The 9,310-nt window shown below is 56.5% G+C and overlaps 1 protein-coding gene across 2 annotated transcripts; it reads right to left on the bottom strand.

Annotated features, from left to right (window-relative positions):
- Window positions 1-3,852: 3,852 nt before the first annotated feature.
- TMEM121B (transmembrane protein 121B) lies at window positions 3,853-9,036 on the bottom strand. Of its 2 annotated transcripts, XM_054470057.2 has the most exons (2): window positions 8,809-9,036; window positions 3,853-7,700 (listed from the first exon to the last, which is right to left on the bottom strand). In XM_054470057.2, the coding sequence occupies exon 2, from the start codon at window positions 7,617-7,619 to the stop codon at window positions 6,948-6,950; it is 672 nt and encodes a 223-aa protein (XP_054326032.1). In that variant the 5' UTR covers window positions 7,620-7,700; window positions 8,809-9,036; the 3' UTR covers window positions 3,853-6,947. The 2 variants fall into 2 exon arrangements, with proteins under 2 accessions (XP_054326032.1, XP_063519199.1); XM_063663129.1 differs by having other exon boundaries at window positions 3,853-8,915.
- Between the last annotated feature and the right edge of the window lie 274 nt (window positions 9,037-9,310).

A 9,310-nucleotide genomic window follows, 5' to 3' on the forward strand; every position in this document is an offset into this window, starting at 1 on the left:
GAAATCCAGCCCCCCTTAGTCACCACCCCAACCTCCCCATCCCTAGGCACCCCTAGGCTACTTTGATCTCTGTAGAGTTGCCTCTTCTGGACGTGACATATAGAACAGGAGTCATAAATTCTCCAGGGTGTCTATTTCTTCTTTAATGTCATTCCCTGTTTCTCCTCACATTCCCTCCCTGTTTCCTGGGCCCAGTCTCACACTGTTCCTTGCTTACCCTAAATGCTATTAATTCCGTCACTCTGAGTATGGTGTCCGCTGTCTGCCGAATGCCAAGAGCTCCAAGAGTGTGTGTAAATAAAGCCACACCTTTATTTTTGTATTATTCTGAACCATGGCTAATAAATTGTTTCACCAAGAAATGTCTCTCTAAGAACAGATGCCCTCCACGCTGGGGTTGCTCTGCCCTTCCCACCTCTTCAGCTCCTCTCCTGAGTGTGCAGAGGTGGTTCCGGCTGGGAAAGAAGCAGCGGAGCATCTAACCAGGCCTGTGTCCAGGCCAGTTATGCATGCGCCCACCAGCAAGCTACTTTTTCCTGCCTACTATCTTGATCCTAGTTTTTTGTTTTTTTTTTTTAAAGGAATAGTTACTTTGATTCAAAACCAATTTCTCTTTTCTGCGTAGGAAGGTCCTTGAAGGTGTTTAGGGTCTAAAAAGAGTGGTGTTCAGTCTCTGAAACATCCATTCAGCAGTTTGAGCTGGGATCTCTGAATGCAAGGGTATGATGGATATACTTCTTTCTTGCTTTTGTTGTGTTTTGGTTTTCTGTTTGTTTTTAAGTCAGGGTCTCTCTGTCACCAGGCTGTATTACAGTGGTGCAATCATGGCTCACTGCAGCCTCGACCTCCCAGGCTCAAGCAATCCTTCCACCTCAGCCTGCCCAGTGGCTAGAACTACAGGCGCGCACCACTGTGCCCGGCTAATGTGTGTGTGTGTGTATTTTTTGTAGAAATGGGGTTTCACCATGTTATCCAGGCTGGTCACGAACTCCTGGGCTCAAGCCATCTGCCTGCCTCAGCCTCCCAAAGTGCTGGGATTGTAGGCCTGAGCCCACCGTGCCTGGCCTTTCCTGTTTATCTTTGAAAATTAAATAGGGCATAAGAGAGAAGAAGATGTACTTACAATGCAGTGGGCAGTTTTAACTCTATAGCCTTTGGTCTCTGTGGTTGGTGCTCCCCTTCCTAAATAAACAGGTATGCAGGCCCTCTTCTGCCTTAGCGCCCTGCCAGCTGGGACTCCAGCAAGGCCCGGGGCACCTGAGGGCAGAGTGAGATGGAGGGCCGCTGCTCCAGCAGCCGGGCCTGCATCCCACAAGTCAAGTGTGTCGGACAGAGGGTCCTTACAAAGAAGAGGCAGCAGGATTGGGGGCTGGCCAGCTGCTCGTCCGCCCTAGGTAGCTTGCTCATCTGTAAAGTGGGTGGGGCAGGAGTTCCCACCTCATGGGGTCCTAGGAAGCCTGCAGTATCCCTGAGTGGCACCAGCCTGCTTCTGGGGCAGAGCAGTTTGTGCCTCCTGAGGTACCACTGATCCTCTTTCCCTGCTGTTAGGTATTGCTCTCTCCCTCCGGTGTTTGCCTTTTCAGATTATAAAAGTACTATGCGTTCCCACATTTGGTGTCTCTCAGGAGCTCAGGAAGTACTTGGCTGAGTGAACATGTCCACTGTGGAAAAATGGCAACAATATGGATTCCATGGGTATATTTTATAGAAGAATATGAAGAAAAGCAGCCACCCCTAAACCCATGGCACAGGCTGTTCATGGTAATTCTGTACCCGACACTTTCCCCACGGGACCTCCCCTCACTCTGAAATGGCATCCGGGTCCATCTTGCCCTCCACCTCTGCCTGGCTCTTCATGCCCCATCGTCTCTCCCAGATCCTAGCACTGGGGCCACACTCCCGCCCTGTCCATTTAGGTTGATGAAGGCAGGCAGTCACCCGGGTGGGCCAGTCGCGCCTGTAAGAGGAACATGCAGTCTTCTGTCTCATGGTTTGAAGGGTGCCAGGAAGCCTGGCCCAGCCCACCTCCCCCTGGAGTCCTTCCCAGGAGGAGTAGCCCCTTAGGTCATTGACCGTAGGATGAGTTCGCTCACTGGATCCTTCCTCTCTGATGAGACAGGAAGAAGGTACACAGTGACTGGGTAGGAGGAGGAGAGGGAGTAGAAAGGATGGATGCGGGTGGCTGGTCCCTGCATTTGCCTGCTTCCTTGCATGGGTGTCCCACTGGCCGCCTCTGCTCCCCAGTGTCATGGGATTCTCTCAGAAGATGAAAACAGCCCCTGCTTTTTTGCTAGAATGGCTGAGCTTTCATGGAAAGGAAGCTGGACCCAAGCAACAGCCGACTACTAAAGGTTGCCTGGAGCAGTGCAGATGTGGGAGGAAGAAGGGCCTTGGTGCACACTAGCTTTTCTTCCTGACTGCAATGTGGCATTGTGCCAGCTACCTCCTCTTTCCGGGCCTCAGGAAAATGGAGAGAAAGCAGCCCTGAAGGTGGCTGCAACGAGGGAAGGGGCAGAGGGCCTGACAGTCAACCACGCACTATATTTTCCTATTCTTCCTTAGGGCAAGAACTGCATGGCCAGACTCAGGCAAGGCCTAGGTGTGGGCTGGGCATTGCCTACACGTGAAGAGATCACTCCGTGTCCCTACTGCACCTGTCACAAAGCGCCTTCTGATATGCCTGGCAAACCAAAATCGGTGAGCGCCACCTTGCTTCCCTGGAAGACATTTCTAAATATTCATAACATGCTTGGTCAAATCACCTTATTTTACATCCATTCCAGGGAGAAATGAAGACATGGTCCTACGTTGTTCTGTAATTATTTTCTATGTAAATTTTGTTCCTTGTTACAATTATACGTGTCTTAGGGGAAAGGACCATTTCACATGTGTCACGTCATGTGATTCTCACCACAGCCCTGTAATTGCTCCTGTTTTATAAATAACGACATAGTTCCAGTTGATGGCCAAAGCCACAGCTAACGAGAGGCAGAGAGAGCTCAGGCTCCCAGGAGCTTCCACTCTCAGACCTTGCCTCCCGGGCTCTCCTGAGTCAAACCCCTGCGTAGCATTTGGCACAGCCAGAAGCAGCAAGCTAGGGTCACAACACACAGAGGGGCTGTGTAATACTGGCTGCCTCTGTGCTAAGAAAATCACTATGTGTTTATTTTGGTGCAGACCCAATGTTCTTCCTTAGACTTAATACGCTTCATGTTAAAATAAAACCAAACAAAAACCCATGGCCTTGTTCTTCTTATTCATAAGTAAGAATTTGTGCTTCTGGCTGGGGCAAGAGTGATAGAGGAGGGCACGGTATTTAAAAATTAGTTTCTCAAGATGTTCCCCCTTTGGAAAGCTACTCTTAGAAAGAAATGGGAAGCCAGGCGTGGTGGCACACTTCTGTAGTCCCAGCTACTTGGGAGGCTGAGGCAGGAGGATTGTTTGAGCCCAGGAGTTTGAGGCTGCAGTGAACTATGATGGCGCCACTGCACTCCAGCCCGGGTGACAGAGTGAGATCCTGTCTCAAAAAGAAAGAAAAAGAAAGAAAGAAGGAAAGAAAGAAAAGTGCGAGAGAGAGCCCAGGGTGATGAGAAAAAATCGTTCTCAGGCTGAGTCCATTAGAGCTGAGTGGCTGTGCCAACAAAGCCTGTCAAGACACTCACCAGCTCCAGGCCACAGCTTCACTGCCTCCCTGAAAAACATGCCAACTGCCTAGAAGGAAAGGGCCAAGGTGTACTCATAATGTTAACACAAACTTATAAAATAATGGCGAATGTCACAGTGACATTTAAGAATTTTGTAAGGAAACCAGGACAGAAAAGATCTTAAAACAAACCACACAGGAAGCTTGTCACAAGTCTCAAGTTTTTTATTTTCAGAACAGAGTCTGGTTTTATTTTTAAAAAGAGAAGGAAAAAAGTGATAAATGCTAGTGAGGTGCCACTTCCCTCCTTCTTCCAGGCTCTAACCGCCAGCTAGCTCTCTTTCACAAAACCCACGGATGCAGAATCAGGGCATGTTAAAATGGAACAGTCTTTAGAGAGGGTCTAGTCTTTTTAAAATAAGTAAGGATTTGGGGACTAACAGAGAGGAAGCCCCTGACTTGCTGAAATGTTAGGAGCAGGCAGTTCTCGAGATTCTGAGCCCAGGATCCTTTTCTGTGAACCATGCACATGCTAGCACTTGCCTCAGGAGACAGTGCCCTGCCTGGGCTGTCAGGTCCATGGGGAAATCTCAGGTTTGCCCCTTCACTAGGGATGCCCTAGAAAGCAAGGGCAAAGGAAGCTTTAGGAGTCATCGTGACTGGCGCAGGGGAAGTGGGTGCAAGGACTCAAGAAAAACACAGCAGAGGAAGGGACTGACCCTCTGAGCACACGGTGGTTGGCCCACATGTGTAAAAGAGGGTGACTGGGGCTGAACTGGGGGCCTGGTGTCTGCCAGAATTGGCCAAGTTGCCATCAGCTTCTTGACATATCCAGGGAAGTGGCAGCTCATTGGAACTTATCACAGCCTCCTACCAAAAACCTAACAGTACAGAGATTTTACAGTCAGGGAGGCCCAGCAGGAGATGGCCATCCAAACAATAGAAGGGGGGCCGGTCAGGGGCCAGCCAGAGGCTGGCCATGGCTCAGACACAATGTCCTTTCACAGTCACTGAGATTAGGTAGCAGAGAAACAGAGCAAAGCTGGACAGAGGACATGGGAACAGGGAGCAGCTGTTGGTACCCACCCAGGGCCCAGGCCCCAGAACCTTGAGTACAATCAAAGGGAGAGGAGAGGAGTCAGTGGGGGCAGGGGAACAAGGCAGAAAAAAATACCAATTAAGTGTGAAATCCAGCCAGCTATTGGGCCACATAGGGTGAGGGACTGGAAGCACAGATTGTGCATGGAGTGTAAACATTTTCCCCCGCTGTTCCCTGCTCTGAGAGCATGAGGAGGCTCAAGAGAACTCTGGTCAAGCCTTCTGCCCCTCTTATGTCTGTCTACAAGGGTGTCTTCTGCCCCAAGCCCCCAAGCAGTTGGAAGAGGGGGCTTCAAGCGGGAGGCAGGGGCTTGGCCTGGGTGCTGAGTTAACGGCCAGTGACTTGGCACTTCTGGCCCTCCAGAGTGCCAGGCCCTGCCCCACACCCAGCCCAGGCACCCAAGCCCTCCCTCCCGCCTTCTCTGCTGGGGCTTCACACACCCAGTGCAGAGCAGGGAATGTTCTGCAAGTGCAGCCTGGCTGGCTTCTCTCCCAGCCACCTTTACAGGGAGCATCAGGACCAGGGCTTTCAAGAGCCACAAACTCTAAAGAATGTGAGAGTTGAAATTACCTTCAACCTTAGAGATCACTCATCTAACTTCTACTTTTTTAATGTGAGAAAACAGGCCCAGGAAATAAAAATGATATGTCACTCAAAGCCAATGAGTGACAGAATCAGAACTAGAATCCACATCTTCTGGTAACTCGTCTAGAGTTTATTACACTACATAAAACTTCCCAAACGTAAGAATGGAGAAGGGGAAACAAAAATTCTTCAAGTTTCACCCCCACCACATCCCGTTGAGGGTGGAGGGAAGTGAGTATTTCCTGGCCTTGTTAGCTGCTGTCCTCCTGCCCCCTTAAAATATGTAAAAATACTTATCCTGCCTCAAAGACTGCAAGAGTGACATTCCACACCAAGACTGTAAGTGCACAGTCCCCAGATGTCTCTGGTAATCACCCTCAATGAGAGGAAGAGGGAAAGTTCTGCAGCCTGCCTTGGCCCTAATGAGACTCTTAACCAGACCAGAGGTGGGAGGTCACCACCTCACTTTCTGATCTACACTTCCTAGAGGAAAGATCAGATGGGGAATGGGTGGGGAATGGGGCTTCCTACTCCCTTGGGCCCATGGGAGGCCCAACTTCACACCCATCCAGGAACCCCACCGAAGCTATTACTCTAAGCCCAGATCCGACCCAGTTGGCACCAAACCACAGGAAGGATAAGAGTTCTAGGTGCAGAGGGAGGAACAGAGAGAGGCCAAGCCAATGGCTGATACTCCGCAGACCCTGTAATAACACTGGCACCAAAACCCAGCTGGAGCCAGTGGCCATGGCAAATGCAACTTCTGAGTATTTTGTCTTCATTTTTTGCAAGCAGCATCAGTGCATGATGCAACAAAAGTTGAAAGCACGGAGGTAGAAATGCTCACTCACCCAAGAAAGGGTGCAGTTTGGTCCTTAGAGAATGGATCCCCTCCTCTCCCTGAGCTGAGAAGAGAGGAGCAGTATTGAGGAAGATCCTGGGTGAGATTCTCCCTTCAGGGGGAGTACCTGGGCAGCTCCCAGGGGCCCAGCTCTTCCTGGGAATTCATGGTCACAAATCCAGGCAGAAAAGAGGAGGGTAGTGATAAGTATGGTGTAGGGGGCAGGGCCTCCCCAGATCTCCTACCCATTGCAAAGGGCCACAGGGTGGACACGAGAAAACAACACTACACACACAGAGACATACACTTTGTATCTATCACCTGGAAGAAATCCGATAGACACATCAGTGGAAAGGGGGTTCTGGGTCAATTTCAAGGCATGGGACAATGGCCACTAACCACAGCCTAAAAGAGGCTGGCACTTCTAAGCAAGGGAGAAGGTCCAAGGCCCAGCACCCCTCTCCTCCTAATGGGAATTAGGATGGGAATTAGAGTGGACGTGGGCAAAGCAAGAAGCGGAGGTACCAGCCCCTTGGAAGTCAGCACTGGGGTAGGATAGAAGAGAGGAGAGGGTAAGTGCACCTACCTCTCTCACCGTTAACTGCTGGTCTCCCTCCAAGCGGTCCTCACCCCAGGGGTGCAGAAGGACACCCTGGCCCTTAGCCCTGAAAAGGGTTACCTCTTCCAAATAGACCCTGATCAAATCTGGGTGACAGAAGGTAGAAGACAAGGGGGTTGGGGACTCTCAAGCCAAAACCAAGGACCCGTGCCCTTCACCCTCAATTCTGGGAGGCCACAGCCAGGGTGTTGACATAGCCATGAGCCCCTCCTTCGTTCTCCGAGATGCAGTGGCCCAGCTGGGAGCCTCCCTGAGGTGGTGGCGGAGGTGGTGGAGGGGCGGAGGGCGGAGCACCGTAGCCCCCTCTGGCCCGACTCGGGGAGGCCCGACTGCCCCGGTCCCAGCAGCCCTCCAGGGCCTCCAGGCCCCGGCAGCCGAGGAAGAAGAGGTTCTTGAGCATGAAGATGGAGAGGGGCTGCTGGTAGCTGACCACCAGGAGGCAGCGCAGCGCCAGCAAGGGCACGTCCACCAGGCAGCCGCCCAGCAGGCGCAGAAGGCGGCTGCAGCTGCCAGGCCCGGAGGCCTGGCCCCAGGATGCAGCCGCTGCGGCCGCGGCGTTGAGCTCGTAGAGCCAGAGCACCGGCGAGGCGAGGGTGAGGAAGTAGACGGCGATGAGCAGGTAGCGCAGGTGCGCGGGCAGCGGCACGCGGCCCTCCAGCATCAGCTCCACCAGCGTGAAGCTGTCGAGCAGGTCCAGGCACGTGCCCAGGAAGCATCCGGCCGCGCGGTGCCGCTGGGGCTGCAGCAGCAGGGGTCCTGCCGATCCCGGGGGCGCGCCCGCCTCGCTGATGGCCCGCACCAAGCTGTAGAGCAGGGGCACCGACAGCGCCATGGTGAGACGGAAGCCCGTGGTGCCGAAGGGCGCGCGCAGCTCGATGAGGTCTAGGATGGACGTGCCCAGGATCAGCACCACCTTGGGAGTGAAGGCGATGGAGTAGATAAGCCAGGCCAGGTAGGCGAAGGCGAACTCGCCCGCTGCCGCGGCCGCCCCCAGGCCGCCCCCCGCGCCGCCGGCGCCCCCGCGGGCTCCGCGTGCCTTGGCCCCAGCGGTAGCGGCCGAGGGAGCGGGCAGGTGCAGGGGCGGCGCGGCGTGGTGGTGGTGCAGGTGGTGGTTGTGCGCGCCGCTGGCCGCGCCGCCCCGACGGCCCCGGCTGTTCTTGGCGAAGAAGATGGCCCAGCCCACCACCACCACCAGGTCAGTGGCGATCCAGGAGCACCAGTACAGGTCGGTTACGGCGATGAGGTACAGGTCCAGCAGGCCGCCCTGCGCCAGCAGCAGCACCACGGACAGCGCCTGGTAGCCCCAGCGGCACCTGGGACTGGGGGCGCAGCCGCGGCGCCGACCCCTGCGGCTGGGGCGGTCTGGGCAGCCGCAGCAGCAGCAACACGGGCAGCAGGAGGCGCCGCTGCCGGTCCCGGTGCCGCCCGCGCCCCCCGCCGAGCGGCTCCCGGGGCCCCCGACGGCCCCGGCCGCTGCGCCCCCGCCGAAGTCCGCGGCTGTCATGCTGCAGGAGGAGGTGGGCGTGGAGGTGGAGGAGGAGGTGGCGGCTGAGGAGGAGAAGGCGACAGGCGCAGGGCCGGCCGGGGCGCCCACCTGAGCCGGCGGCCCCAGGAGCGCGGCGTTGGGCACCAGCGGCTTGCTGACGCTGAGGCTCTCGTCGTCGTCCTCGCGCTCGGCGCCCGTGCTGCTGCTCGGGGAGCCGCCGCCCCCGCCACGTCTGCCGCCGCCTCCCCCGCGGCTGGTGCTGGTGCTGGTGCTGCTGTCGCCCGAGCCTCTCCGGCCGCGGAAGGAGCCCCCGCGGAGGAAGAGGGGCTGCAGCCGGGCGGCGGCCGGGGGCGGCGGGAAGGAACCGGACGCGGTGGAGACCGAGCGAGGGTGGCCGAGCGCCGGGCGCATTGTCCTCCGAGGGGCTCTGGGGCCGCCCAGCTGTTCCCTCCCCGCCAACCCCGGGCGGGCGAGGCGGGCTAGGCGGCCGAGGGGAGCCGGGGCCCGCCGCCTCCCCAGCAGTGGGGACTCGCACCTGGGCCGGGCGGCGGCGAGATCCGGACTGGAGCCACTGGACTGGGCGAGCCGGGCCGGGCTGCAGGGAGCGGGGGCAGGCGGGGAACCGAGCGGACCGCGGTGAAGGCAGGCGAGGCGGGGGCGGGGCGGGGCGGGGAGCGAGTCCCGCCGGGAGGGAGGGAGGCTGGCGGCGGGGAAACCAGGACTGGATTCGAGGGGGAGAGGAGGCAGCGAGACCAGAGGAGGAGAAAGCGCGGCACGCTGGATCAACGGGAAGAGAAGGGGCGGGGGTGCCGTGCGTCACAGTCGGGTCGGGAGCCCCGTGGCCTGGAGGAAGCGGGAAGAGGCGCGGGCAGCCGCCAGGGCGAGGCGATCCGGTGCGGGGGCACTCCCATGGAGCGCGGACTCCTAAGGAAGTCGCTGGGAGTCCCACCGGCTGCACCGCAGGGCGTTAGTACCTAGATGGCTTCGGTGCCCCCAAACGATGGGCTCAAGCTACAGGGCAGGCTTTGCACCTGGCC

This window comes from Pongo pygmaeus, chromosome 23 (assembly GCF_028885625.2).
Source record: "Pongo pygmaeus isolate AG05252 chromosome 23, NHGRI_mPonPyg2-v2.0_pri, whole genome shotgun sequence".
NCBI lineage: Eukaryota > Metazoa > Chordata > Mammalia > Primates > Hominidae > Pongo > Pongo pygmaeus.

Bases quoted from the DNA above. Each gene is read 5' to 3' on its own strand.
- TMEM121B (XM_063663129.1), bottom strand. From the start codon at position 8,684: ATGCGCCCGGCGCTCGGCCACCCTCGCTCGGTCTCCACCGCGTCCGGT.